This window comes from Paecilomyces variotii, assembly GCF_004022145.1.
Source record: "Paecilomyces variotii strain CBS 101075 chromosome Unknown C8Q69scaffold_2, whole genome shotgun sequence".
NCBI classification, from domain to species: domain Eukaryota; kingdom Fungi; phylum Ascomycota; class Eurotiomycetes; order Eurotiales; family Thermoascaceae; genus Paecilomyces; species Paecilomyces variotii.
Window position 1 is genome coordinate 284,351 of NW_021167141.1, and position 26,847 is coordinate 311,197.

The following is a 26,847-nucleotide window of genomic DNA, read 5'->3' on the forward strand; positions in this document are numbered from 1 at the left end:
AAATCGCAGCTCTACTGATAGACCGTCGTAAGCTAACTGGACACGATGGCCTAGATGGAACATCATGAATCCAACAATTAGCTATGCCAAGCGATGACAGACTCAATGCTCGCCTGACCGAGCAGAGGGGCCATGATGAGGAGGAAGCTCGCTCCCTCCTCTCTGCATCTTCTAATGACGAGGACGACCTCGTAGTCCATCCTGGGCCCGCCAATCCTCCGTCTACTCGCTCCGCACCCCCCAAGCGCCAGCCCTCGATCACTCGACCGCTTCCAGATGGTCAGCGGCGCACACCTCGAACGCCAAATCGCGTGCGATTCGATCTCGATGAACAAGAGCAGGAGGAAGAACGGTCGTCTAACGGCCGTCTTCTCCCTTCCGAGGATGGGTCATGGATGGACGAGGAGGATTACCTTCGAGTTGGGAATCGAGAGACACGAAGCAGTACTGGTCAGAGAGCACCACTGCTTACCGGCATAGAAGCCCCAAGTGTGACGGTTGCAACGTCGGAAGAATTCTTTCCTGAGGAACATCTGGAGAGTGCTAGACCACGAAGTGGCCTGCGGATGGCGTTCATGAACATGGCAAACAGTATTATAGGCGCCGGGATCATTGGGCAACCGTATGCTTTTCGCCAAGCAGGACTGGCAATGGGCATTGTATTGCTTGTTGGACTGACGATTACCGTGGACTGGACTATCCGACTGATAGTCGTCAACTCCAAATTGAGTGGAGCGGATTCGTTTCAGGCAACCGTGCAACATTGCTTCGGGAGAAGCGGCCTCATTGCAATTTCAATTGCGCAATGGGCATTCGCTTTCGGTGGCATGATTGCGTTTTGTATCATTGTTGGAGACACCATTCCGCATGTTTTAAGCGCCTTGTTCCCATCTCTTCAGGAGATGCCTTTCCTATGGCTGCTCACGGATAGACGATTCGTAATTATGCTTTTTGTGCTGGGTATCTCGTATCCCCTATCCTTGTATAGGGACATAGCGAAGGTAAAATCTCCACATAATATTGTGGCGAAGATACTGACGGCGTTCAGCTCGCAAAAGCTTCAACATTGGCCCTGATCAGCATGGCGGTAATCGTGATCACGGTGATTACCCAAGGCTTTCGCGTACCTCCTGAGTCCAGAGGGGACTTCAAGGGTCTTATATTTGTTAACTCAGGCTTCTTCCAAGCTGTTGGCGTTATCTCCTTCGGTATGTTCTCCAGCGGGCATTGACGAGACTATATGCTGACTAGTCGTAGCGTTTGTTTGCCGTATGTCAATGATACCCAATTCTCTACAATATCTGACCTCTACGCAGATCATAATAGCCTTTTGATATACGGATCCCTCAAAAAGCCGACACTGGATCGTTTCACCCTTGTGACGCATTATTCGACCGGAGTCTCTATGTTAATGTGCCTAGCGATGGCGTTGGCAGGGTTCTTGTCTTTCGGGTCAAAGACTCAAGGGAACGTTCTGAACAATTTCCCGTCAGACAACATCATGGTAAATGTGGCACGGCTGTAGGTGTCCCCCGAGTGCCTGGATTGCGGCTGTAGAACTGATCCGTGTAGTTGCTTCGGCCTGAACATGCTTACTACTTTACCATTGGAGGCCTTCGTTTGTCGTGAGGTTATGATGACTTATTATTTTCCCGACGAACCCTTCAACCCAAGCCGTCACTTGATATTTACGTCCGCATTGGTTGTTAGCTCTATGGGCTTAGCTTTGATTACCTGTGACTTGGGGGCCGTATTTGAACTCATCGGAGCTACTAGCGCTTGTGCGCTGGCGTACATTCTGCCGCCACTCTGTTACATCAAACTGAGCCAATCTAGCTGGAGGGCCAAGCTTCCAGCCTACCTTTGCATAGCGTTTGGCACTGTGGTGATGGGTATCAGTCTCCTCCAGGCTGTAGCCAAAATGATTAGAAGTATGTTCCCTCGGCATCTTCTGAACTTTGAACTTACTGATTAATCTTTTCCTGCAGACGAGGGTGGAGTCAGCACCTGTTCGACTTCTTAAGCAACGCTCAGATGATAGATTTATGCATTTACTTCTCATAGGCCATCTCGCAGAGCATCATGTTTTGATCCTGGAAAATCAGCAGGCAGTATTCTTCGGGCATGTTTTCTTTTCATGTACTTTAGCGAAAACCTAACAATCTCCCAATGTGGGAAGTTCCGCTTCGCTCCGGATGTAACTGGGGTTCCTGGGATGATATCTTGCCAACCGGCCTCATTATCGAGCTTAGTAGAACGCAGAGGATCGGTTTGATATGAAAATGTGCTGGGCTCCTATGTATCTCCGGGTAACTAACATATGGGCTATATTATTGAGCGCAGGTATTACATGGTCTGTGTGAGCTCCTATTTTCGCAGCTGATATCCTTAGCACTACTGGAACTTAGGCGAACAACATAAGACGACGAGATATCAGCTTCTTGCTACAATATACACTAATAATCTAGACTTCAGAAGAACTCTGACAATGCGGGTGGATAATTGTGCATTGCAGTAACAACTGTTCCTTTAAGCTTATTGTGTCCACCTGTGTCTATTGTTGTCTAGAGACAGGCATGACAACTCTACAATTGTCTAATTTGTTTTCTCGAAGGTTCTTATAAGACAAGCCAAAGACTGTCTTTTTATCTTCTTGCTGAAACTGTTGTATTGTCTTAGATGGTCTTTCAAATATCGCATCTATTTTCATTTTTCTGGGGAATGAACAAACGTATCTTGCATGGGAAGTTGAAAAGACGACTTGTGTGTTGGGTTAATCTCATATGGGATGCCCACACGTTCTGATAACTTGCGACGGTCGTCTTCTGTTTGTTTTCAGCTTGCCCTAGCGACCCTGGAGCAAAGCTGCATTTACCCGACCCATCCAACTCTTTGATAAACTAAAGCTTCTTTATCTCGATTCCTGAAATACATCTGTGCAGTTCATCCTGCTTTCTGTATGACGTTCCAGCATCTTTCTCTCGGCTGCTGACCTGTACGCATATACGGGTGGATTCACTCGCTGACTGAAACCGCAACTATCTTGTTCGCTGCTGATACGAGGTTATTTCTTCTACTTTGACATATCCTCTTCTTTTGCAACACAGTTGTCGTTGCTTTCAATTCTGCAGGAACTGCACGACGATATTGAGTTATTCCAAGGCCTTGACGGATCGTTGGCGCAACGGGAGAAGCTACGGGTCCTATTTCTACACCTGGCGTCTTTCGAGCCCTCAACTAGGTTCCCAGGTAGCTGTACTCAATGGACATATCAGAGAAAATGGATCCATTGAGCGAGCGGCGCCTCCAAGAGCTGCAAATGGTACGCGCCCCCAATTGCTCTGCATGTCCTTGTAAGGACGACTGACACTAAATAACGGTCACTAGGCGGATCTAGGAACAGCTAGGCGTGAGTACATATCGACGGTGGATAAACCAAACAGATTCGCAAATGTTAGACTGGAGGAGGTCGAAGCAAGTCGAATCTCGAACAGGAAGGGATCGGACGCACAGTTGATGGCCGAGAAGAATAAGGCAAAGCTTGCGGCATGGGCCAGTATGTATTCCATCGATATTACAGGTTCATCCGCTCACAAACTCAGATGTCTACCAGGATATTGGAGATACTGGCGATTTGGAAGATTTGGACCGACTCATGGATGGCCAAAGCCACAGGGCCCAGCTCACTGCGACCATACGAGAACATGGTGGCCAGTCTTATGCAAACAGTGCAGCAACGGATGACAACTTCCTGAGAAGCACAGGGAATAACTCGGGGAGAGATTCGCGCCACAGGGGTCGTGGTGGTGGTATCATAGGCACTCGCGGTCGCATGTCATCTTTGCACAGGTACACCGGTTATGCTGTCCCATATGTGTATTGCTGAAGCTGACTACTTCTAGTTCTCCAGGCAGGACGAATAACCAAGGAAGCGTTGCCAAACTGGGACACCATATCCCTCAGACACCAGGTGCTAGAAACCGTCCTCTTGATCCTGCTGTCGATCCGGACAGGGAATACTTCTTGAAGAGCAAGAGCAGAGGTAATATAATCTCAGGAAGCTTAGATGAGGTTGTTTACAGATATGCTAATGTCAAATAAACTATAGGTGCAAAGCCACCAGCCCAGCGCTATCAATCCAGACCTTCAAACCTCAAAGCCAGACGTCCAGTCATCCCAGAGTAAGACCCCGTCTCAGTCACTTATCTTTATCTCCCTAACAATTATGAAAAGTCAGAACTATGAGAACCTCCTGGCGGATCCACAAGGCTTTCTAGCTGCAGTTCGCAGTCGGAGAGAAGACTCAACGGCCTCAGCCAGTCAAAAAAGCACCAGCATAGCAGACTCGGATTCATATGCTCAGGAATCGGCATATAGAAAACCGGAGACTGAGTCTAATAGTAAGACTACGTTCGACGTAGCTGAAGACGTTACAAAGGCGGCATTTACTTCACATGAGAAGTCTGTCAATCTGCCTGAGCCTTCAATTTCTGCTGCGAAAACAGGAAATAAAACCATGGAGCCACTGTTTGCCTCTGAGGGTGCGCAGTCTGAAGTGAAAAAGATGCCAGTCAAGCCCCATGTGAGAGAACACCACTCGCGGCATGGCAGTCAGCCATCAACACAAACAGAAACAAAGACACAGAACCTTCTAAAAGGGTTCACTTCCAATCTTCCCCAGCCTGCATTCATCTCTCCCAAATCCCCACCATCCAAGAAAGCAGTTTTAAAACCAACACCTGAAGAGCCCTGCGGTGACTTGCTTCTGGACTTCAGCTCCGCACCATCTCTCCCTGTTGAAACTTCGAAAGCATCTACCTTCTCGTCACAACAACCGACTTCACCTCTCCCAAAAAGCCCTGCGGTCGATGATTTGATGGACATCGACTTTAAGCAGAGTTCCCAGGAGCCAACTCTTTCTACGGACACACTTTCACCCCAGCCTCCTGCACCAGCGATTACTACTCAACCAGCAGCAATGGCTTCCAGCCAAGCTTCCAACATCTCAGCATCCACAATTAATGAGCAAGCCATCGCAGAGTACCTCAAAGAGATATCAATGCTTAATGATCTGGTGGCAAACTCGCCTCTTGCCGGTGCACTTCAGGACATGATAAAACAGCGGAAGCAGGAGCTGGAAGCCAAGATATTCTCAGCGCTGCGCACCCAGGCAGCTTCCAGTCCATCTGAAGCTCCAATCAAAACAATTGGCAAAGCAGAGACTGAGAATTTCCTTCACACTAAAGCTGGAGCAGGTCAGGAAGTGCATCAACCACCACTATCCGCCACAAAGCCAGAGTTCAACGAGCAGAAGTGTTCTGAGACAACCCAGAACACTCCTACAATAAGAGATACTCCCAAGGCCGAGAGTCCACTACAGAAAGCTGTCACTGCTGAACCTTTCGTGCCTAGCTCCAGTGGTTGGGATTACAGGTCTCCCAGGAAGATCAGCACCTCCAGTGAATCAGAAAGCCCTGGAAGCTCAGGCGAGAATATTCGTGATACTAAGAGCACTATCATAGGCGACCATTTGCTTCCAGGAAGGCATGGAACCAATATCTCCAATTCCACAGCTCGTCCTGCAAGTGCTTCGGTTCAGATGCATGATAGTAATGTTGACTACCTTTGTCAAACTCTGAATGAGTGGTTAACAAGTGACTTAGGACCGTCCGTCGGTAACAGCTCGACAGTCTTCGCTTCAAGCCAACACAACCGACCAGCTCATCAAGGTGGAACGCAAGCCGGTGGAAGTGTTTTGTCTAGTATGAAACCTCCTGCGTTCGAGGGCTTTTTCACTTCTTCCACGGCGGCAGAGCAATCCTACACTAAGGCAGAGAACAAGCCTTTCTCAGGTCATCAGGAAATGGGCACGAATGACCAGGGTTTATTCAAAGATTCACGCATCGCGTCCAGCAGACCTGCGAATAAAGAATCTGCCTTCCCAAATATTCCTATGTCGGCAGCCACCAGGCAGTATGCCAGCAACGCCTCGGCTACACTTATTCAGCGCCAGACCAGCACCCACAGTTCCAATCTTCCAGCCTCTGCAGCTCCGAGGAAATATGCTGACAATGTCTTCGAGACTCCCTCCAAGGGCCCGGGACACACCACGCGAGCTACGCCTAATATTCCTATGTCAGCTGCCACGAGACAATATGCTTCCAGCACTAACCCACCCCAATCTGAACGTGCCCCTCAGGAGACTACTAAATCTCCCAACATCCCGTTATCAGCAGCTACTCAGCAGTATGCAGTTAATGCTCCCAAGTCTGCTTTCAAAAAGCTTCTGTACCCTGAGACGGTTACACCTCCCTCTTCCGTGAGAGAGCAAAGCGACCAAAGCGCGCATACACCGATAACCCTTTCTTCTCCAAGAACGGGGCAGCGTAACACATCCACTCAACGCAACGATCCTAGAAAGGCCTCTGGGCTGATGGCCTCGAAATATGCGGACCCTTACTAGCCATTCCGTTGAAAAAAACTGCCACTCTTGAAGACTGGGAGTATGGCACTGCACACATTGAGTCGAGGCTCATCACTGATCCAAAGAGAGATCTTGCTGCACTATCATCATCGGCTATCATCTGCGCAGTAATCTGAGAACCAAGGTCTATCGTGAGCTCGTCCTCAGGGACTGATCAGCAGTCATTCACTAGCATATCATCGACATTCTTGGCCAACATCCTCACCATGTGGTCCATTATTCGAGATTTCAATGTGTTTCTTCCCCCCAGATTCATTTCCAGGGCTAACCCTCGGATAATCATATCGCAGAAAACCTTCACTTTGCAGCTAATAACTGATCCATCTTTCTAATTTGCTTTTCATCTCACCATGTCTCATTCACATGGATCCCCTAATGTCCCTCCCCTATGTGTTTTGCCAACTTGTTCAATAAAACCAAAAATAAAAAGGAGAAAGAAAAGGAGCCAAACCTTGAACGCCTGTCAGCTTCAGATCTTTTCAGATGACTGAACTGGGTGTCCACGAAAGGAAAGAAAAAAAAAATGAAAAAAGAAAAAGAAAAAGAAAAAGAAAAAAGCAAAGGAAAACAAAACAAAAAAAACTATCACGGAAATCTCTCGATCGACCAGCCACCATAGCAACTTGCTTGTGCTGTCTTTCATTTCCAATTCTCTATTCTCTCTACTATGTTTCTTTCTTCCCACGAGGAGAATCATTACCAAACTAAACCAAAAAAAAGAAAGAGATCCCTCCACAGATTCTATCCTTGTCATGTATTATTACTAGCACTTTATCATTAGTCCAAATTGAAAAGTCAAGTGTCTTTAATATCGAGTCGAAAGGAAAATTAGGATCGAAGTTTATAGCTCATCTACGTAGGCATCTAACAATGAACTGCAACGCTTCACAGACGTACGGAGTCTGGTCAGAAGACCCTCGATTACTACATCGGTGGGAAGAGTATGCATACAGGTCGCACCGGGCCCAGTAAGGAGTGGGAAACTCATGACTCCCTTATTTATATTCAACAAAGTAAATATCTATCAAGCACAGGACAACCACGGAAACACTTTGGTGGTAGCTAAAATTATAAAAGCGTCGAACGACGACCACCAACGCCCCAAACTCTGTAGACTCCAGGTAGTTTATAAACTTAGACTAGGCCAGACAGCAGCCCTGTTGCTGCCGTCTTCTGACACCGGATGCCAGTAGCAATGTGTGGTAGAGATATAGCAGCATACGTCAAAGTAATAATGTGACGCGAAATCAAACACCCAAGGGAGCAAGGGTGAGCGAGACGCCTTGAAGAATGATCCGATCCCTGGCCCTCCCGTACGCCATTCCTCGAAATTATATCAATCGAAGCCTAACAAAGCCCCCCAAGAAATATGAACGTCACGTGCAATATAGATCCTTCATATGTTCGTCACTGAGGATTAATTCTGTTGCTGCTGCTGCGCTACAGAGACATTCTGAGCGTCCGCGATCCTCGGTCTCTTGGGATCACTAGGACCGGAAACCGATGTCGCAACACCGGGGCCGGCACCAGGAGCAGCATTCGTAACGTCATTCAACGGAGGTCGCTTGCCATTCATGTTCTGAGGGACAGAGGGACCTTTGATCGGGCCTATGTTGACTCCAGCGTTCCTAGGGTCCACAGTTGGGCGTGTCAGTGGCCGATACGAGGATGTACTCGGACCTCTAGACACCGGACTGCCAATACCAGTGCTGCCAGGTGCTCCTATCCTCCGATTCAGATCAGCAGAAGGATTGACAAAGTCCCGCGTATTATCCGTGGGAGTAATGCCTTGCTGCGCAAGCATGGGTTTTGATATTGGGAGGCTCTTGTTATGGTCCACACCAGCAGTCTTGCGAATTGAGGGGCTCTCCGCACGGGGGTCGAACTGCGGCACACTTGATGGAGGAGCATTGTTATTTCGTAACATATCAACTGCTCGAGCAGAGTAGAAGACGCTGGGTGGGTCTCCTGGTCGCTGATTTCCAGAGACAGAGGGACTGCCAGATGGCTCTGTATCCTGCGTATTATTACCTTGAGGTCTCCCATTCATAGGCCCCGGTCCACCAGTGGCACTTGTTGTTGCTTCTTGACTATATTTCGATGGAGGTTGCACTCCTGGCCGGGCATATTGTTGCGGCTGCTGGGCCGGGGCCGGGGCTGGACCCGGTGTGGGTCTTCTCTGCATCGTCTGTTGCTGGTTTGTGACAGAAGGGTTTGGTCGTGGTGCTGGGTTTGGAAAGTTGGAGGGCATCTGATGCGGTTGTCGGGGAATAGTTGCATCTGGAAGTCTCTCTGGTTTAGATGGGGTAACAATGTCTGGCATTCGAACAGGAGGACGCGAGAAGTTGCCCTGCCGTTGAGGTGCAGGTGTAACGTTCGGTCTCGATTGTGGTTGTGGTTTGGGTGGTTCGGGCTCCAACATCACTTCATCTGGATTGCCCTCAGTTGTGGCTACAAAATCCGACTCGTCAAAAAGGTCACCTGATATCATCAGTGTCTGTTACATTGACAAATTCCGGATGACATACTGCCAAATTCGCCATCCCCATCAAGAGCCAACGTATTGCTTTTTGTGTTAGCACTGGTAGCCCGCGCGGGTCGAGGAGGGAGGTCGATATCGTCAGTCTTTTTGTCTTCAACTGGCTCCTTTTTTACTGGGGCGTAGTCGGGGTGGCGATGCAGATTGCTTACATCCCATCTTGCCTGTCTAATATCAGTCACTGAGCGCTCGACGGGTGAAAGAGATATCACATACAGGTGCAGCTTTGACTTTAGTCACTTTTGCCAGATATTCCTTATCGTATATGCAGTTGCCCAAAACATTGCCAAACGTTCTCAGTGAACGTTTAAGGGCATCCGTCGTCCCTTCTTTCTTGGCTTTCTCGAAAGCTGCGGCTTTGCCTTTGCAGTTCTCGATGTGCCCGTACCCAATATCCTGCAGCGTCCGTGGTTCAGCTATAGTGTTCAGACCAATTCAAAATATGCCATACCTCGTGAAATGTCCCGTCCTTCAATGTCACTCTCACTATCACGGACAGACCCAAACTTATTTTCCCCGTTTGTGGATTTTCGTCGACCTATTCCTCACGTATCAGCCATATTGCCAGCGACCGATTGTGCCTTATCTTAATCGGAGCTCACAAAGTCGATCTGGATGTTCTGAATAGCGCTGGACCAGCCATTAAAACCGAAAACTTCGTTCGCGAGATTGATACACTTCTCCGCAGCAAGATAGTGGACCTTCTGACCTGCAGCACCAGGTCTTGACGAAATATATTCCGGTCCTAGCTGTTTATCGAGGCGCGATTGAAGGGTAGCGATTTCCTGCGCAGTGTATTCGCTGATCCGGCGTTGCGGTTCTTCAAACGGGTTTGCCGTGATAGCTGAAGCCATAGTACCAGGCGGGCCAAGGCGATGTTGATCGCCGACGCTTGAGTTACGGTTAGCTCTGTGATGATCCATTCGATACACGAGTTCATATAACTTACGCAGGCATCATATATTAATTGATTCAAATGTGAACTAACATTGACAAGTCGTGGGATATCAGCAGGCACCGACACGACGTGTAGACGCGACGGAAATGCTTATATCAGCAACGCGGCGGGATCGCCAAGTCACGTGGAGATAACAGACCATCTATTCCTGTGTGGGGATTCAGAAAGAAAGACATACCAAAACATGGAGGGGAGTCACCGTCCAAAAACTAGATAGAGAGATCATTAAGTCAAGGTTGTATTCTCCTTCAGCGCATCAGAAACTAGCACGTATGATGTCACCACTACAAATCGTCCAACTTTGCTGGCAGACAGGATACAAAGGTATGAAAGATGAGTCTAGGTAATCTACAGCAACATTTCACCAGCAACCACGCCAACTATCATGTTCTCATGAGTATCATCATATCAAGAAGTAATATCAATAGGGATTCTCTCTAGGGCATTCATTGCACGATGAGACTCGCGCTAGGTACGAGGCCGAGTTCCTTGAGAGTCTCTCCGAAATACTCAGAATTAAAGACCTTGCGCGGGAAGTTCTGCGTGAAACTCTGCACGTTCAGGCCGTGTTCCTGGTTCAACGCTGCAGCAACCTCGAAGAGAGTGGTTTCCACAGGGAACGTCTTCATGACATTCCCACTGGGCGTCTGGAGACGAAGGCGAGCTTCGGTATATGCAGAAGCTGGCTTTGAGGATACCGGTCCAGAGGTCGCTGGAGCTGGTGCAGCTGCGGGCTGGGGTGGAGGAGCCTGGCCTGCGCGTGCGGCTCTCTCCCGTTCAGCCTTCAGCCTTCGTTCTTCCTTGTCGGCCTCGATCTTTGCGCGAATGCGCTGCTTGGCTTCTATTTCTTCTTGCTTTTCCTTACGGCGCTTTGCTGCTTCCTTCAGCTGTTCCTTTTTCTTGAGCTCCTCCTTCAGGTCCTGACTCTCCTTTGTGCTCTTTCTCCGAATCTCCTATTGGAAGTTAGTAATGATAGGAGACTCAGCACTAGAGCGAAACCACGTACCTCGTTTCTCTTCTGGTCAATCTTGTCCTGCTCTGACTGCACTGCTCTCTTCGCGGCCAACTTTTGTCTCAGCTCCTCCAGTTTCGCCTTTTTCTCTTCTTCTGTCAGAGGAGCGATCTCCTCCGTTGATTCAGAGAAGTCGACGTGCTGGGACTTTGAAGCATGGAACTCTGCCTGTGCTTGGCTTCGGAATTTCTTTCCACAGTCGTTGCAAACCAAGCTTCGAGGCTGTTCGCCCGGCTTGAGTGCGGGACCTTCTTCATCTTCGGCAGCAGTTGTGGCGGATGCTTTGATTTCATCGAGGGACTTATCCTGGTTCTGTTCGAGCCATTCGAGAGCACCTTGCACTACAGAGACAAGCTCGTCAGAAGTGGCCGGGGAAAAAAAGAGGGGGTCAAAGAAACGAGTGTTCGTGTTGAGCTTGTAGGAATGTAGAGTTGGACTTACAGCCACCAGTTTTGGAAATGGCGATCTGTGCTCTCTCCTTGTCGAAGCCCATTTCAATGAGCTGGTCTAGATCTGATGGTGCCATTTTTGATGGTTTCTCGAGGTGGCGGATGGTGAGTAGCTGCTGGGGAGGGTTCTCAAAGCAGGGTAGAAGGTACGATGTTTCCGCTGACTCAAGTAGCGGGACCAGCGAAGGGCAGCTTTAGTGAAAGCGACCTCGGAAATTGGATCTTCGTGAGAGACGTTCCTTGCAGAGTACGCGCGAGAGCTGCGTGAACGAAGATGTCGTGTAGCTTCCAGGTGACGTATCAATCGGCGGCGAGGTTGATAACGCGGGATGACCCGTGTTCGGTAGACGCTAAGAGCTTACCCACCAGGAACATCCGGCCTTGGACATTATTATTGATTTCTATGGTAGAGGAGCGTCCAGCAATGGCTTTCTTTGTTTTGAACTGCGAATTCCGTTTCGCCAGCTATCTTATGGCCATCTCAGATAATACTCTCCATCCGCTTCGTGGGTAGACTAGTCCATTGACATGTTCTCGACTCTCATAGCTCCACCTCGATGGGGAAATATCATTTGGTGGAGCTTCCCAACAATCGAAAAAGAGGACAATCAAATCATGCGATTTCTAACAATGAGATGCCGTCTTTGGCATGTCTCCGGGCAACTTTCTGCGCCCTTTGGTGTCTCTCATTAATGGTGGCTTAGGAATCAATGCAGTACATCACGCTACGACTCTATTGTCTCCCGAAGACTGTCTTTCTTGTCTTTGATTCCCTGGTCCATGAAACCACAGCAGGGATCGCTGGTCGTACACTGTCGAGACTCGGAAGGGTATGGGAACTGATCGACAGTCTGGAGCAACTCCTACCAAGCAGCTTGTTCGAATAAAAAGCTACACTACACTGAATCTCAACGCAGATTCCACGGAGCAGTCATACGTAAAGTGAGCTGTTCTAGATTGAATATTGTGGGAGTCGTGATATAGTCTCGTAAAGCCGTTGTAGCTCACATCCACACCACTGAGATTGGGTTTTCGAGATACTGGAGTCATATCCCCACGAGTTCAGAGGCGTCAATCATATGGAGATCACTAGTGAATGTAAAACCAACGGCAACAATAATATTTGCACCGGGTCGATGTAGGTAGTTGGGTAGTAATGTGTATTATGATATATTCGCCTGCATAAACCAGACGCAGGAAAGCGGCAGTGGATGATGGATCATGCTGACTTCAAGATTACTGGAGGGGAACACATCTATTAGTGTTTAATTTCTTTCGACGTCCACACACTCGCTGTCCCAGGATTAGCGTGGACGGGAGTATGGTTGAGATCTTCCCCACGTCTCTCCCAGGAGGCGATCTGGTGCGGATGGTGGGTACCTTGGTCAAAAGTGCGTCTGGACGATGCCATAGCAGGGACTCTGATCTAGAGTCGTCCAACTTGGAGGAAACGCGCCTGGCGAAGCCTCGCAATGGGAGGATTTATTTATCTAGATAGAGGAATAATCATAATAATAATAATAAATACTGCTCGTGCGTTCCCGCGGATGACATCACCTGACCGCGAGGCTGACATAATCCTCCGTGCCATGATCGGGAGCCAACCGAAATGGCGCAGCAAATCGCCCATACGTCGTCGTCTGCTCGCTGGTGACCACACATCTCCAGCTTCCCTTTCCTCTTGCCTGTCGTGTCGACTTTGCTCCGTAGTTCTTCTGCTTCTTCTCACCAGTATTTTATTCGCTTTTCATCATGTCCGTCGAAATAGATCCCGCTGAACTGGGCTTCAAAAGTGAGCTCACCCGTCTGTTATCGAAAGGAGCACACGTAGTAACTTGCGCACAGGACCCTTCAACCGCGAGGTCAGCCAGACGCTGCATCTGCGCAACCCCAACCCGGAACCCGTTGCATTCAAGGTATGTTTTCGTCTAGAATCGTTTTATTCAGTTGGTCGCATGCTCACGGCTGGCAACAGGTCAAGACGACTGCTCCGAAACAGTATGTTTACTCTCTGCGCCGTGCTGATATCATTTCTCTTGAGCCATTACCTGACCCTCTCAGCTACTGTGTGCGCCCCAATTCCGGTCGGATAGAACCCGGGAAAAATGTCGAAGTGCAGGGTGAGTCCTGGATCGCATCCAGACCAGTATGTTGCGGGCTCTCTGGGGCTGACATATCTGTATAGTGTTGCTACAGGCGATGAAGGAGGAGCCACCACTGGACGCCAAATGCAAGGACAAGTTCCTCGTGCAGTCGGTATCAGTTTCTGGTGAATTAGAATTTGCGAATGTGACCTCCATCGTACGTCTAGATAACACCATATCCCTATGTCTGCGATATTCAGTCACTAAGTGAACCGCAGTTTGAAAAATCCGCCAAGTCATCCATTCAGGAACGCAAGATCCGCGTCAACTTTCTCCCAGCAGATGGAGAGACAAACGGAGTTGTATGTTTTCCCAGGTGTCGCAGCTTTCTATGCAACCAGGATCGTTCAGCTAATGTAGTTAACCCAGGCACACGAGGAGGAACCGCCCGCCTATACCTCTCCAACCGCCCACAACTTCGAGACTCCAGCCACCGGCCTGTCGAGAAAGCCTGCTGACGATGCCTCCCCTATCCCCCCGCCTAACTTTGGCGACCGATCTACAAGCGAGCAGCCTAACTCACCTTCGAATGATAGCGCCTTCGGATCTGCTGCTGCAAGTGTGAAGGCCACTGCTGCTAGTGCCGTCAGTGCAATACCCACTTCGAGCGAAGATATCAAGGCACAACTGGCAGAAGCCAATGCTCAGATCCAGAAACTCAAGAGCCAGCTTATGGACGGAGGTCTAAGGCAGAGAAAGGCCGGCGCGGCCGGTGAAGAGAGTGCCACTCCTCAGTTGCAGCAACAGCACCCACAGTCAGTAGTGACGGGAGTTCCGGTCCAGGTGGTCGCCGGACTTTGTCTTCTCAGTTTCCTGCTGGCCTACTTTTTCTTCTAGCATTTCCTTTTTTGCCCCTCTATTCCCCCCTTTTTAATTCACTCCAACTGTATTCTCTGTCTGTTGTATGCTTCGTCTTTTCCCTTGTCTTTTTCCATTCTTCGATTTCTTACTGGTATGTCTCGGTGCCCCTTATTTTATGTCCCAAGCACTAGCATCCTATTCTCCCCTTCTTGGTTGAACGCCGCCGTTTGACTTTTGTTGGTAGCACTGTTCTTTCTTACTTTCTTCCGTAAGTCGCTGGAGCGTCTACTGAATCTTTTATTTTTACTAGAATACGATATGAGACCAGTCAGGAAGAAACCTCATTTTCTATTAATCCATCCAGATAAGAAAGAAAGAAAGAAAAAAAGAACACTGCATCAAGAGGTATCGGATGACCGAACTTCTCATCTCATTATGTCCTGGCGGAGCCGTTCCTTCCAACGTATCATAGTTACCAATTCTCCCATCCTCCGTTCCTCCTAGTCTTATTATTCATTGAACATGCATATTGGTTCCCATATTCTCTTCTTTCCCTTTAATTCATTTTTGCCAGAGAAGATTTAAAAAACTGTGAACACACGGTGTCGCCCTTCATATAAGGTAGGGGGATACGTGCTTGGCGCAACTATGGCTTGATTTTTCATGGGCACACATGACATATCTTGGAACTAGACTAGCAGAATCCGATTTTTTTCTCCCTTGTCTATCGTTATATCTTTAATGTGTGGTAAGGTAAACGTCCCATATATATGTTTCGATTCTCTGCGGAGTGGCGCGGTAGCATCTCGTAGACGTTGATGTTACACATGATAACTAGATCAGATCCGTGTTGCCGTATCTTTTTGATAGGAACAAATTCCTCCAGATGTGACGACTTGCGAAAGGTATCTTCCAGGCAAACGCACTCTTCCTATAAGGAAGAGCCATGAAGGCGCCCAAGGAGAATCCATAAAAAAAAAAAAAAAAAAAAAAAAAAAAAAAAAAAAACCATTTCAAACGCCAGACAAAACCCCCCTGTATACAGAGCATACATCTGATAAGATAGATCTCGTTTAGTTCTGAAGCTCACTCTCCTTCCATCCATCACCATCGTCGTCCTTGGCGGCAGATGCAGCTGAGATGGTTTCGCCGCTTCTGCCGTATCTTTTGGCATCTTGTCCACCTCCACCAACGATACGGCCACCCTGGGATCTCTTCACCCGACACCACATTCCGACATTGCTATCCAGGATGAAGGTCCAGATGACCCAGACCCAGCTGCGGTGGCAGGGCAGCGGTTCGTAGAACTCCTTCGCGATCTGGTGCAGCTTTGGCAGGCGGGTCCAAGGGACAGCCGGGAAATCATGGTGTTCATTGTGCAGGCCAACATTGTAGGTAAGGATGTTGAGGGGGCCATAGTAAGAGTATGTCTCCGGCGGCGCGAGAGAGTCCAGGGGGTGTTCCTTCTTAGGCTCATTCTTCCCAGCAGATTTCTGTTCCTCAATCGATTCAGTCCCGCCCGTCTGGACGTTGGAGAAGAAGTAGTGTTCGGCGATAAAGTGTCCTGCGCAAGGGTGCAGGGAACCCGCCAAGAACGAGCTCAGTATGAAATAGTACAGTGGCTGCGCGGAACCGCAGAGCTTGATGATGCTGTAGTCGAAGATAAACTGGGTAATGAGATTCAGGACATGGATCGAGGTGAACGGCGGGCTGTAGATGAACATAGGGCGGACCGCATAGAAGAGGATCTGGAACGTGCAGAAGAAGGCTTTGCCGAGCAGGGAGTCGAGGAACCAAGCTTCAAAAGCTGTAGGAAGATCGGTGTCAAGTCCTGCAACTCCCAGGGACTTGTGATGTGTCAGATGGTAGGGCTAAAGAAGCATAAGTCAGCTGTCAAGTACCGATTGACAATGGATCTAGCAGAATGGTTCACTATCCCAATTGACCGATTCATGGAGACTTACCCTAAATGCAGCGCTGTATGGCAGCCCGATGGGCAGATTGGCAAAGATAGCCAGTAGTCTGTTTGCCATAGGCGAACGGAACGCCAGATTGTGTGATATCTCATGGATGGAGAGGAAGAGGTTTTGGTTGGCCGTGGCGCCAATCACGTATGCCGTTGCGAGGAATTTCCAGTCCAGCATGGATGTATCCTTGAGAAGGCAAGCGCAGAGGACTTGCAGGGAGACGACACCAAGGACGACATACTTCGTGAGCGGTTCGTGACCACAGAGCTTGGTGACCTGCGTAGAACGAAAGCTTTGTTTAGCTATCTATCCATATATCACCATTCACAAGAGGATTTGCAGAAGTACTATACCTCTGGATGCGCCTTGATAATTGCTTGACGCCGTGATCGATGCGGCTCCTCTGTATATGTCCAGAAAAAGTGATCGACGGACGAGTCTTCTGGTGGTGGTGCCCTGGCAGATGTTCCTGCGTCTGTTGGTGCCTGGTCCTTCCCGGCGGACACGCGGAGGTGAGGCGCGGACTCCGTAGTAACGAGCGACGGCATGTTGTAAGGGTTGTGAAATGGTCCCGTATCCCTATCCCATACACAAGAGCGACTAGCAGGTTTTCAAAGTATTTGACAGCAACTGTGAAATGAGAATTGACGACCAGCCATTGCTTGAGAAGTTTCGGGGATGGCGGTGTCGGCTTCGGAGATCTTTCTTTCCACGTGGGGCTACGGACTGTAGAGATGGGTCGCTGTGCCGCCTACGCCAGGGACAATCCACAGATCTACATCTTATTGCTACAGAAGAGATAAAAAGGTCATGCCAAAAAAATAATAATAAATCTGTCGTTGGATTCATATAATCTCTTTTCCTATTTATTCCTGTCTGTTTCCTTTTTGTGGAGGTGAATTTCCACCCAACAGCGTCGTAGTCTACCGAATCCACACAGTGGATAGTTGGTTAACTACTTAACTATTTAGTTAAGATGTGACGCTTTAGTAATCATCGCCACGGCTGATGACCTCCTTCACGGTTGGTCGCAGCACAATAGTCTGAGAGCACGTCAGTTTCCAATCGAAAGCAGTGAGGGGAAGGCATCATACATGTTCAAACTGGGCAGTGTAGGAACCCTTGATATCGCACAGGGGAGGATAATCCTCGACGATGCCCGCAGACACCAGGTTGTTCAGCTGTAAAGCGAGTTAGATGAGTTTGTCCTATCAAGAGACCTCGAATCAAACTTACTCCTAGGAGGTACTTGTCCTGTCCCAGGCGGTCAAGATACCGACGACAGAACGGCAAGGTACCAAAGTTCTTGTTGATCACGCTCAGGAGGTTCTTTGCGGAGGAGAGACGCAAAGGAATGTTAGGAGCGTTGGGGACTTTCGCGTAGTGAGAAGTTTCCATCTAATGAGACGTTAGAGATGAGCGTTGTGGAATTCCAAAGCCGGTGAACTGACATCGTCGTGCACGTAACCCTTTCCGGTACTGCCGAAGGTTTCGATTGCAAAAACCTCTCCCTCTTCCATCTTCGTCTGGTCACCACCCTTGACGATGGGCACACTCTTTCCACCATGGATCACATGTTGGTTGATGTTGTGTCCATTCAGATTCCGGATACATTTCACCGGATAGGTAGTACCGCCGATCTCGACTTCGTAGCTCTCCATCGTTTCCTGGATGGCAGCACCGATGTCACACATGCGGACGTCGATACCGGCTTCCTGTGTCGGGGTCAGTTGCCATCCTCACAAAGCTATATGGGCATGATCAACGCACGCGAATACCGGTATTCGTAGCTTCCCTCACAGCCTCCAGGAGGGGATCATAGACCGGGTCAAAGGTCATGGTAAAAGCACTGTCGACAATGCGTCCATTGATATGGGAACCAAAATCGACCTTCATCACGTCTCCCTGCTGGAGCACCATCTTGTTTCCAGCGTTGGGCGTGTAGTGGGCAGCACAGTGATTAATGCTGAGACCACAAGGGAATCCCATACCTCCCTTGATGTTGTCTCCCTCTTCCAGTCCTGGGTGGCCGGTCAAGGCGCGAACAGAATCCTCGATGCCCTCCGCAATCTCCGTGAGAGTCTGACCAGGCTTGATGTTCTTCTGAGCATACTGGCGGACCTGGCGATGGACCTCAGCAGCCTGACGGTACTCCTGCAGGAAGTCGTTGTTCATGCGGTCGAGGTAACGCTTCTCTTCATTGGTGGTCCGGTAGGCGTTATCGTCCTTGTACTCGACAATCTCTCCCTCCGGATACTTGTTGTTCGGGAAGAGCTGAGAGATCGGGACACGGGGAGGAGAACTCTGGACCTTTGCACCTCCCTTCTTCTTCTTGGGCTTGCGCTTCTTCTTCTTCTTGGCGGCTATTTCAAAGGATGACCATCAGCCATCAACTCGAACGAGTAGATCAGAAATCCTTGCAAAAGTCCTACCTCCGGTAGCTCCAGCATCCGGAGCACCATTTTCATCCTCCTTGTCACTATCATCATCTTCGTTTTCTGCATCTCCAGTAGCAGAAGGACCGTTGGCAGCCTGGTTGGCCTTGGCGCTGCCGTTCTCGCCGTTCACTGTGTAGTCCAAGATATCTTATCAGTCCACGACACGGAAATTTTCAAAAAAGGCGGAGAACAACCTGGGAAGACGCACGGTTGAGCTTTTCCAGCTCTTCACTCGTCTGGGCAGCCATCGTGCAGTGTGCGAAATGTGCGCTGCTGATCCTGAAGCTGCTAGCGGAAGCAAATCCGGTGCGGGACGAAAAGAATAATCAAAACGAGGGGAGTTGGAAATGGACCGGTAGCAGCCGCTTCGTCCCGCCAAGCCTTGGTGGCACCTCTGCAACAACAAACATCTTGCTGGAAGATCTAGGGGCAAATCGCATCTTTAGATACTCTGTACGGAGTAGACAATACTGAAGAAAGAATAGATACGTGCATTCCGTTTTGTACCCTCGAAACGATAGAGCAAACTCGCAAAAAACCGCTCCCCAGCACTTCGGCATATCACATAAGCATCAGCGACAAATAATACAACGCCTATACCATCCTCGCATCCCCAACCTACAATCATTCACGTTATATAATCAATTCCCCTTCTCTCCAACTCATAAAGCAGCATGAATCTTCCCCTCACGAACAAACTCCGCTCCGAACCTCGCCCGAATGCAGGCACCATCGGACGATCAGATAAGATTCGTAACGTACGATACAGATCAGATAACGGCGTAATATTACAGGCCCGCGTAATCTCCGAAGCGCCCAGTTCCCCGTTATGACGCCAGTGGGAGGATCGCCGATAGCGCGGCTTTTCTCCTCTCTTTGTCTCTCTCTCTCTATATGAACTGTCGTGTGCTGGGACTATAACAGCTTCCTTTTAAACCTAACTCATATATCCAGACCTCTTCTCTCTTTCAACAGTGGCCAAAGTGTGTTGTTTTATTTTTAATTCCTAGATGTGAATTAACAAGGCATGTCGCCTCGCCTGAGGACCATCTCCTCTCTTCTCTCCTCGTCACCATCACCATCACCATCGTCACCATCGCCTTTCGTCAATCGTCATTCTTCCAGAAGAAGCAGAGAATATGTCTGCGCAGCAGCATTCTTCTCGACTACGGCACCAGCATACGCTGAGCCCAATTACTACGAGATTCTCAATGTCCCCGTGACCGCATCCACGGCGGAGATCAAAAAGTGCGTTTAAATTTTACCCTTGAAGAACAAGCTATTCAATTCTCCTCTCTCTCCACACATATTCATATTCAATATTCAGATCCTATCTTTGATATCAAGACAGCAGCCATTAGATATATAATATACTGACTTTCGTCCCCGCACAGACAATTCTACGCCCTTTCCCTCACACACCATCCCGATCGCAATCGCGACGATCCCAACGCAACCGCCCGCTTCGCCAACATCTCCTCCGCCTACAACGTTCTCGGAAACAGCAGTAAACGCGCCCGCTATGATCGCGACCACGGCATCATAGCGCACAATACCTCCTCGACGCATAGCACCGCCACTCCCGGCCAACACCCCATGGGCTCGCACAGTAGTCATGGATCGAGTCTGCATAAGTCATACGTCGGATCGCGACCTGCCAGCGGGCTGAGCAAGCGACGAGGTCCGTTCAGGGGTCCCCCGCCGAGTTTCTACGCTCATGGAGGGTATGGCAGAACGGGGAGGACGGGGGCTGGAGCTGGCGCGTCGTCGTCGTCGTCTTCTGCAGCGAGAGGTGGCGCGGGCGCTACTTCCAGCGAAGAAGATCCGACGTCGTTTATTAATCAGAATCCGGTGCATCATTTCAATGCTAGGAGCCATTTCCGTACACAGTCGGCAGAGGACGAACGGCGGCAGCGCCGACGGATGCGGGATTTGGGATTGGATGTGAATCAGAATATAGGTGGGAGTCTCTTGTTAAGGTTTCTTGCTGTCTGTGGCATCCTTGCGGGAGCAGGAATGACGGCCGGGATGTTCGGTATCGGAGGCGGTTCTGGTTCGAAGAAGGTAGCCAGAAAGAAAGAGGATTAATTCTTTTTTTTTTTTTTTATGTTGGCTTCCTTGTCGTGTGGACGGATGTCTTGCGGCCCTTGGCGAATTGCAATAAGGGTGCATACTTTTGATCTTATTCACTGTACATATATATGGATATATACTTCTTTCCTTTTTTCTTTTTGGAGCGGAGCTGTGAATTAATCTACTGCTCGAATCGGCGGACGAGTATTCGCCATATTACAGGGATGATTTGGATCATACGTTGAAACATGGCATCAATGTAACCAATATTAAAGAATGGAGTTCTACGAGATGGAAGAATCTATCCCACAAGTCGTAAAAACTAAATAGCTCTAGCATTGATATACAATAAAATAGCCGTGAAGTATGATAGGTACACGGTTGACCTCCAAACCAACCCTGCCGAGCTCCGCATCCCATCATGACCCGTTCGGCTGCCCTCCGGCTGCAGGACATGAACAGTGTGGTGCTCCAAAAGATGCGCCATAACCTTAATCCTGCCTCACATGCTGTCTGGCGACAAGGATCTTCAAGATAGCACTGAGCTAGGCCGGCAGATCGATGGGAGACCGGAATTATACATTTAGCCCTCGAAGGTGAAGCTGGCGCCAACCTTGTGGGCAGCCTGGTTCAGGTTCTGGGTGTCGAAAGAGGCACCGAGACCAAGGGTGACACCAGGGCGGAGGAGGACGTTGTAGGCAAGAGCAGCGATACCACGGTCGTTGATCTTGACCTGTAATTAGAGCAAGAATGGTCAGTCGCTGGAGAAAACTATTGGCGATAATATCAAAGCTCAACTGACCTTAGCGAAAGAAGAGGGGTCCAGCTTGTACTTGCTGGCAACCTCAAGGCCGACGGTGTTACCGGCCTTGGAGTCCCAGGTGGCCTTGGCGCCAGCCTCGACCTGAGCGTTAACGCGGTGGTAGTAGCTGGCAGAGAAGAGGGTCAGGTTGTTGCCAGCGGTGATGGCAGCAGAGTACTGGGGAAGGCTGTAGCCAACGGCAGCGGAGTACTTGGTGATGGCAGCCTTCTGGACATCGTAGCCACCCTCAGCACCGACGAGGAAGCCCTCGTGGCCGAGGACGGCGTCGAAGTTGGCGGTGGGGCCCTTCAGCAGGTCGAAGAAGGCACGGGCGTGCAGGTTGGGCTGCTTGAAGTAGAGGTTGAGCTTGGCACCCTTGGACTGGGAGCTGGGCAGGTACTGAGTGATAACCTCAGCCTTGAGGCCCTTGGCAATGTTGTTGTCCAGCTCAAGCTTGGTGTCGAGGGCGTTGGCGGTGGTCCACGCCTGGGTGAGGGTAAGGCCTGGGTACGGACGAACCATTAGCATTACACCATGCTCGACCATGCGGGATGAGACTTGGAAGGTCAGGGAGCCAGAGGAAAAGCGACCACACGATACAGATATCGTGGGTCGCAAGACCCGTGCGTGGCTGCTCCTGGGATCGGGTGGTTTTCTTCGTTTTTTGGGATGTTTACCAGTTGGCGCATCAACGTATTTGGCCTCGAGCTGTACGTAGCGGATAGAAAAAAATCACAAATCAGCCTCTATCAACGAGGACAGGCGCAATGATAGCGCGATTGAGCTGGATAACTTACGGAACCGCCAATGGGGCCGTCGTGAGCCGACTTGCCCTTCACGGTGAAGGTGACGCCATTGGGGGCCTTGGACTTGACCTCAAGGTTGGCTGTAGCGGTAAATCAGCTTGGAGCGGTCATTGTCTTGGGCTCTGCGATCTTACCGGCGCTGGTGTGGTAGAAGTCCTTGTTGAGGAGCTGTGGGAGGCGCGCAATCAGTCTTTGCAATGCTCTTCGGCAACGAGTAACAAACAATCGGAAATTTCAGGAAGGCATACATCGTTGCTCGCCTTGGCGATGTCAGAGAAAGCAGCGGGGGCAGCCATTGTGAATACAAAGGGACGCGACGACGACGTCTGGATGATCCTAAAGAGAGGGAGAAGGGAAGCTGTTGGAGGTCTTGGATGTTGACAGCAAGGTGAGGACGGAAGAAGGCAGAGAAGTTGGGGGAACCGGATGAGATGTCGCCAAACAGGGAGCCCACGGGAAAGCAGATGCGCGGCCTGATTGGGCCGTTGCAGCACCCGGTCATTGCCGCCCACCGCCAGTCCCGTGACCCCTCGGCGGACACAAGGAGCAACTGGAAGTAACTAACTTAAAGACTTGAATAATATTACTACGTACTATTATTGTCTTGCACGAGATGCAACGAGTCATAGTTATCGAACTATTGCCTTACAAATGAGATCTAAAACAGGCAACTTGCCCCGCACGGGGCCAAGTGACAGGAGTATAGTACTATATGCGTGAAACAACCCGAATTCTACTGCTTTCCAGCGCCAGGACTATACATGATCAACCAAACGACGCGCGCTTTTTCTCCTTTTTAATGACAGTATGGATGGATGTTTTGCTTGCTTTCCCCTCAATCAAGATCTGTACATGGCATCTATTGCGTGTTCTCATACTTGGCGTTGTGGATCGCGATGGCCCTGAGAAAGAAGTCAGCAAAAATAATCCATGGTGGCTTCACAAGTGCAGAGGGTTAGCAAGTCATACCGTCCACTGGGGTCGGTCTGCTTGGACCAGGTAGGCGTCCATCGCTCGACTGTCGAGGCGCAGGTCGGCGGGAAGTGCTCGTCGAACATCATGCGGTACCAGTAACTAGTTCCGTTAGCAGTGAGCTCCCACCACACGGTGAAGGAGGGAAAAAAAAAAAAAAAAAAAAAACATACGCTTCCTTGGTGTCAGGGATATCGGTGCCCCATTCCGGCTTGGGGTTGTTCATCATCTCATCCGTAACGTGAAGCTCAGCGTTGTCCTTCAGGGCATCGATCCAGCCGTAGCCCACACCGTCACTGAACTGTTCCTTCTGGCGCCACAGGATCTTCTCGGGAAGGTACGGCTTCACATCAGGCTCGTCAGTGGTGTCGAACGCCTTGCGCAGAATATACTTCTCGATCCGGTCCTTGGTGATCATCTTCTCCTGGGGATCCACGCCCATGCAGACCTCAAGGAACTGCTTGTCCAGGAAAGGAACACGGGCCTCAAGACCCCACGCGGACGTCGACTTGTTGGCTCTCAGGCAATCAGCCAGATGCAGGTTCTTCACCCTGCGCACCGTCTCCGCATGGAATTCCTCCCGGTTCGGAGCAGCGTGGAAGTAGAGATAGCCTCCGAAGATCTCGTCACTTCCCTCTCCACTCAGCACCATCTTAACACCCATGGCCTTGATCTTTCTGCTGAGAAGATACATAGGGGTGGAAGCGCGAATTGTGGTCACATCGTAGGTCTCCAGGTGGTAGATGACGTCGGAGAGAGCGCTCAGTCCGTCCTCAATGGTGAATGTAAAAGCGTGGTGCTTGGTTCCAAGGAACTTGGCGACCTCAAGAGCGGCCTGGGTGTCGGGGGCACCGGGAAGACCGATGGAGAAAGAGTGCAGCTGGGCCAAAGTGGTCACGGTTGACAGGTCGTTCTCGTCATCAATACCGACCAGACCAGAGTTATCATCGGCCTCAGTGGTTTTCGCATTCATTTGCGCCTCCCGCTGACGGAGAGTCTCTCGCTGTGCGATTGAGGCCACCAAGCTGGAGTCGAGACCACCGGAAAGAAGGACACCGTACGGGACTTCAGCCATCAGGCGCTTCCGGACAGACTTTTCCAGGGTCTCTCGGATCAGCTTGTAGTCGACGGGCTGCGACGGGACGTTGGTCGGATCCCACCACTTGGGCTCGAAGTATCGGGTCGTCTGGCCCGTCTTGGAGTCATAAACATGGCCAGGGGGGAAGGCAACGATCTTGTCACACACGGGGTGCAGACACTTCAGTTCAGAGGCGAAGTAAACAGTGCCGGGGCTCTTGGAGTCCCATCCTTGGTAGAAACTGATAACGCCAATGGGGTCACGAGCCGCGATAACCCTGTTCTCCTTCTTGTCGAAAAGGACAAAGGAGAACATACCGTCGAGGAATTTGGGGGCGTCAATGCCATGCTCCGTAAACTAGGACCAGCCAGTGAGTCGACCGTCCATATACACACAAAGGATGGACAGATTCGAACGTACCAACGGAATGATCACCTCACAATCCGAATGTGTCTTGAAATTGTATGGCGTCTTCAGCTGTTTCCGGAGAATGCGGTGGTTGTAGATTTCACCGTTGACCGCCAGGGCCAGGGTCTCGTCATCGTTGAGCAGAGGCTGGGCGCCAGTGTCTATAATCATATGATTTCTTAGCAAGCCATTGCTAACAGACTTCCAACGTCTCAAGCGATTCCTGTACGTACCGACACCGACGATACTCAGACGCTCGTGGACGAGAACTATGAGCCGGTCAGCAGGGAATTGACGGCTAGGATACCTCCATTACTGACTCGTTTGGTTCGCAGAGAAGTTACCGCCTGTTTGCGAAGATTGCTGTCAGTTATCCTGTGCCAGGAGACCTCTAATCGCTATATGATGCCAGGTTGACTCACTCCAGTCGGGACCACGGTGACGCATGCTATGCACGCCATTTCAGTATACAACATTCCCCAAATTGGCAATCATCACGGAGCGACTCACGTCTTGGCCATACGCAACGCCGTAGGCTTGAACTTTTGCACATCGCAATGGCTATAATTTCAGTCAGCAGCTTGTCCATCCCGCGGGGGGAGGTGCCACTCTGTCCGGCGCACCGGCCGACAAAGCCCTAAAAGAGAGAGAGTGACATACTTATGGCACGCGAAGATTCCACACATTTTGAGCGACTCCCCTTGGGCGGAAACAGGGACCAAAGCCTAGAAAGGAAGGAATTGGAGTCTAGAAATGCGACAAGGCGTATCGCAAGGAGAACGAGAGAATGTGTGGAAAGGACAAGAAAGTTGAACGTCTTTTGGCTGGGTTTGGTCCGAAGACGGGGAAATTTTAAGAGCGTTCCAAGCCGGCGGAGGGGCAAAAACGAGGGGCGAAGTCGGCCTTGACTCACCCGATAAGATGGATTTTTACAGTGCATGTCATTCGCTCCATATCATTTATATCATGCTTATTCTTAGTTACATACAAGCTACCTAAGCTAGCTACTACTAGCTACAGCATTATTACTGACAGTAAAGAACCTTACCTCTACTCCCAGAAATCATATAATATCAGAGTATAAGTTAATAATAATCCCTACAGCTTATCTCCCCGGCCAGTACTTACCTATGTATGACTCACGCGAGCGAATCGAATCGGTCTCCACGTTTTTTCCCCTTCCCACAGCTCTGTGGCGAAAAAAACCATTACTGTAGCACATTTGACTAAGTAAAATCCCACTACGTACCTATTCCAACTTGAGACTATGGAGTACCATACAGTAATTAGGAACCATTGTTTTGTTTATCATTATTAGTCAAGGGAAAAAAAGCAAAAAGTTCCCGCCCCTGCGCCATCCCATCCCTGGGAGCTCTCGTCTCTCCACGACGCCCGTGCTTAAGCTCTTCCAACGAATGAGAGATGGTTCTGGAATTTGTAATTTGTAGCTGGCTACGTAGTTGCATCATCGTACTTGTATGGTACTTGTACTTTTTGTATGTATTATTATTTTAGGGGGGGGAGAAAGAGGAAGTATGTTGCTGACCGGAATGAACAAGTATAAAAATGTATTTTTGAACATTATTCCCTAATAAATGACATTATGGAGAAAGAGTATGATGAAACGAAAAAGACAGAGGAGACGCATTATCCCGAGTAATTTGGCAGGTTACCACTGCTTTTTCTTTTTCTTTTTTGATTGAGAAGCGCATCTGGTGTTGAGAATTCTATACACCTAACAAACACTCCTGATGGATTAAGCAGGGCTGCAAATACATCTGAAGAAATCGAATTAGACACCAACGCCGCTCTCTGATTCCAGCCCCATCTCATAAAAGCAAATATCGTAGACGCCATGCTCGCTGTAAACACAGAAATCGCCGAAGAGAAACGCAACACGATGCAAGACAGACAGA

The 26,847-nt window shown here is 49.6% G+C and overlaps 10 protein-coding genes across 10 annotated transcripts; 4 read left to right on the top strand and 6 right to left on the bottom strand.

The window, feature by feature from the left end:
* Window positions 1-83: 83 nt before the first annotated feature.
* Window positions 84-2,023, top strand: C8Q69DRAFT_504024 (amino acid transporter; the record flags this gene model as incomplete). Its single annotated transcript, XM_028632550.1, has 6 exons — window positions 84-1,001; window positions 1,049-1,208; window positions 1,258-1,269; window positions 1,317-1,521; window positions 1,573-1,931; window positions 1,989-2,023. 6 exons carry the CDS (start codon window positions 84-86, stop codon window positions 2,021-2,023), a joined length of 1,689 nt encoding a protein of 562 aa, XP_028487000.1.
* A 1,239-nt stretch (window positions 2,024-3,262) lies between these two features.
* On the top strand, window positions 3,263-6,708 carry C8Q69DRAFT_516165 (hypothetical protein; the record flags this gene model as incomplete). Its single annotated transcript, XM_028633381.1, has 6 exons — window positions 3,263-3,322; window positions 3,388-3,556; window positions 3,603-3,849; window positions 3,903-4,042; window positions 4,109-4,181; window positions 4,234-6,708. The coding sequence occupies 6 exons, from the start codon at window positions 3,263-3,265 to the stop codon at window positions 6,461-6,463; spliced, it is 2,919 nt and encodes a 972-aa protein (XP_028487001.1). The 3' UTR covers window positions 6,464-6,708.
* A 1,017-nt stretch (window positions 6,709-7,725) lies between these two features.
* Window positions 7,726-10,073, bottom strand: C8Q69DRAFT_133112 (RAD52 DNA repair protein). The gene is made up of 6 exons (XM_028625331.1): window positions 9,973-10,073; window positions 9,626-9,914; window positions 9,475-9,561; window positions 9,240-9,419; window positions 9,013-9,187; window positions 7,726-8,965 (listed from the first exon to the last, which is right to left on the bottom strand). The coding sequence occupies exons 1-6, from the start codon at window positions 9,981-9,983 to the stop codon at window positions 7,902-7,904; spliced, it is 1,806 nt and encodes a 601-aa protein (XP_028487002.1). The 5' UTR covers window positions 9,984-10,073; the 3' UTR covers window positions 7,726-7,901.
* A 1-nt stretch (window position 10,074) lies between these two features.
* Window positions 10,075-11,617, bottom strand: C8Q69DRAFT_133042 (putative UBX domain protein). The gene is made up of 3 exons (XM_028625330.1): window positions 11,435-11,617; window positions 10,988-11,334; window positions 10,075-10,934 (listed from the first exon to the last, which is right to left on the bottom strand). The coding sequence occupies exons 1-3, from the start codon at window positions 11,517-11,519 to the stop codon at window positions 10,428-10,430; spliced, it is 939 nt and encodes a 312-aa protein (XP_028487003.1). The 5' UTR covers window positions 11,520-11,617; the 3' UTR covers window positions 10,075-10,427.
* A 1,577-nt stretch (window positions 11,618-13,194) lies between these two features.
* C8Q69DRAFT_504028 (MSP domain protein) lies at window positions 13,195-14,423 on the top strand (the record flags this gene model as incomplete). Its single annotated transcript, XM_028632551.1, has 6 exons — window positions 13,195-13,234; window positions 13,288-13,358; window positions 13,418-13,562; window positions 13,628-13,743; window positions 13,805-13,888; window positions 13,956-14,423. The coding sequence occupies 6 exons, from the start codon at window positions 13,195-13,197 to the stop codon at window positions 14,421-14,423; spliced, it is 924 nt and encodes a 307-aa protein (XP_028487004.1).
* A 970-nt stretch (window positions 14,424-15,393) lies between these two features.
* C8Q69DRAFT_455176 (putative sphingolipid desaturase) lies at window positions 15,394-17,083 on the bottom strand. The gene is made up of 3 exons (XM_028629752.1): window positions 16,708-17,083; window positions 16,352-16,630; window positions 15,394-16,258 (listed from the first exon to the last, which is right to left on the bottom strand). Exons 1-3 carry the CDS (start codon window positions 16,900-16,902, stop codon window positions 15,461-15,463), a joined length of 1,272 nt encoding a protein of 423 aa, XP_028487005.1. The 5' UTR covers window positions 16,903-17,083; the 3' UTR covers window positions 15,394-15,460.
* Window positions 17,084-17,180: 97 nt separating this feature from the next.
* On the bottom strand, window positions 17,181-19,330 carry C8Q69DRAFT_455178 (methionine aminopeptidase 2-like protein). The gene is made up of 7 exons (XM_028629753.1): window positions 19,001-19,330; window positions 18,787-18,921; window positions 18,125-18,717; window positions 17,806-18,069; window positions 17,591-17,752; window positions 17,449-17,535; window positions 17,181-17,397 (listed from the first exon to the last, which is right to left on the bottom strand). Exons 1-7 carry the CDS (start codon window positions 19,038-19,040, stop codon window positions 17,341-17,343), a joined length of 1,338 nt encoding a protein of 445 aa, XP_028487006.1. The 5' UTR covers window positions 19,041-19,330; the 3' UTR covers window positions 17,181-17,340.
* A 332-nt stretch (window positions 19,331-19,662) lies between these two features.
* C8Q69DRAFT_133263 (DnaJ domain protein) lies at window positions 19,663-20,990 on the top strand. The gene is made up of 2 exons (XM_028625333.1): window positions 19,663-20,040; window positions 20,187-20,990. The coding sequence occupies exons 1-2, from the start codon at window positions 19,820-19,822 to the stop codon at window positions 20,878-20,880; spliced, it is 915 nt and encodes a 304-aa protein (XP_028487007.1). The 5' UTR covers window positions 19,663-19,819; the 3' UTR covers window positions 20,881-20,990.
* Window positions 20,990-22,769, bottom strand: C8Q69DRAFT_516175 (outer mitochondrial membrane protein porin; the record flags this gene model as incomplete). Its single annotated transcript, XM_028633382.1, has 5 exons — window positions 20,990-21,598; window positions 21,668-22,375; window positions 22,465-22,553; window positions 22,608-22,641; window positions 22,722-22,769. The coding sequence occupies 5 exons, from the start codon at window positions 22,767-22,769 to the stop codon at window positions 21,449-21,451; spliced, it is 1,029 nt and encodes a 342-aa protein (XP_028487008.1). The 3' UTR covers window positions 20,990-21,448.
* Window positions 22,770-23,067: 298 nt separating this feature from the next.
* Window positions 23,068-25,947, bottom strand: C8Q69DRAFT_455189 (putative asparagine synthetase Asn2). Its single transcript, XM_028629754.1, has 9 exons — window positions 25,592-25,947; window positions 25,442-25,492; window positions 25,354-25,379; window positions 25,252-25,278; window positions 25,165-25,200; window positions 24,944-25,092; window positions 23,619-24,880; window positions 23,443-23,547; window positions 23,068-23,375 (listed from the first exon to the last, which is right to left on the bottom strand). Exons 1-9 carry the CDS (start codon window positions 25,615-25,617, stop codon window positions 23,333-23,335), a joined length of 1,725 nt encoding a protein of 574 aa, XP_028487009.1. The 5' UTR covers window positions 25,618-25,947; the 3' UTR covers window positions 23,068-23,332.
* Window positions 25,948-26,847: the final 900 nt, after the last annotated feature.

Excerpts from the sequence above, each read along its gene's own strand:
- C8Q69DRAFT_455178 (XM_028629753.1), bottom strand. The coding sequence starts at position 19,040 with ATGGCTGCCCAGACGAGTGAAGAGCTGGAAAAGCTCAACC. Across the intron at positions 18,922-19,000 it reads AGAGCTGGAAAAGCTCAACC|TGAACGGCGAGAACGGCAGC; the intron begins GTGCGTCTTCCC and ends TGGACTACACAG. Across the intron at positions 18,070-18,124 it reads CTACGAATACCGGTATTCGC|GAAGCCGGTATCGACGTCCG; the intron begins GTGCGTTGATCA and ends ACCCCGACACAG.
- C8Q69DRAFT_455189 (XM_028629754.1), bottom strand. The coding sequence starts at position 25,617 with ATGTGTGGAATCTTCGCGTGCCATAA. Across the intron at positions 25,279-25,353 it reads TCACCGTGGTCCCGACTGGA|GCGGTAACTTCTCTGCGAAC; the intron begins GTGAGTCAACCT and ends CTTCGCAAACAG. Across the intron at positions 25,093-25,164 it reads TCTGAGTATCGTCGGTGTCG|ACACTGGCGCCCAGCCTCTG; the intron begins GTACGTACAGGA and ends ATATGATTATAG.
- C8Q69DRAFT_133263 (XM_028625333.1), top strand. The coding sequence starts at position 19,820 with ATGTCGCCTCGCCTGAGGACCATCTCCTCTCTTCTCTCCTCGTCACCA. Across the intron at positions 20,041-20,186 it reads TCCACGGCGGAGATCAAAAA|ACAATTCTACGCCCTTTCCC; the intron begins GTGCGTTTAAAT and ends GTCCCCGCACAG.
- C8Q69DRAFT_133042 (XM_028625330.1), bottom strand. The coding sequence starts at position 11,519 with ATGGCACCATCAGATCTAGACCAGCTCATTGAAATGGGCTTCGACAAG. Across the intron at positions 11,335-11,434 it reads CATTTCCAAAACTGGTGGCT|TGCAAGGTGCTCTCGAATGG; the intron begins GTAAGTCCAACT and ends TTGTCTCTGTAG. Across the intron at positions 10,935-10,987 it reads TTGACCAGAAGAGAAACGAG|GAGATTCGGAGAAAGAGCAC; the intron begins GTACGTGGTTTC and ends AACTTCCAATAG.
- C8Q69DRAFT_455176 (XM_028629752.1), bottom strand. The coding sequence starts at position 16,902 with ATGCCGTCGCTCGTTACTACGGAGTCCGCGCCTCACCTCCGCGTGTCC. Across the intron at positions 16,631-16,707 it reads TTATCAAGGCGCATCCAGAG|GTCACCAAGCTCTGTGGTCA; the intron begins GTATAGTACTTC and ends CGTTCTACGCAG. Across the intron at positions 16,259-16,351 it reads CATACAGCGCTGCATTTAGG|CCCTACCATCTGACACATCA; the intron begins GTAAGTCTCCAT and ends ATGCTTCTTTAG.
- C8Q69DRAFT_133112 (XM_028625331.1), bottom strand. Across the intron at positions 9,188-9,239 it reads CTAAAGTCAAAGCTGCACCT|GCAAGATGGGATGTAAGCAA; the intron begins GTATGTGATATC and ends GATATTAGACAG. Across the intron at positions 8,966-9,012 it reads TGGGGATGGCGAATTTGGCA|GTGACCTTTTTGACGAGTCG; the intron begins GTATGTCATCCG and ends TGATGATATCAG.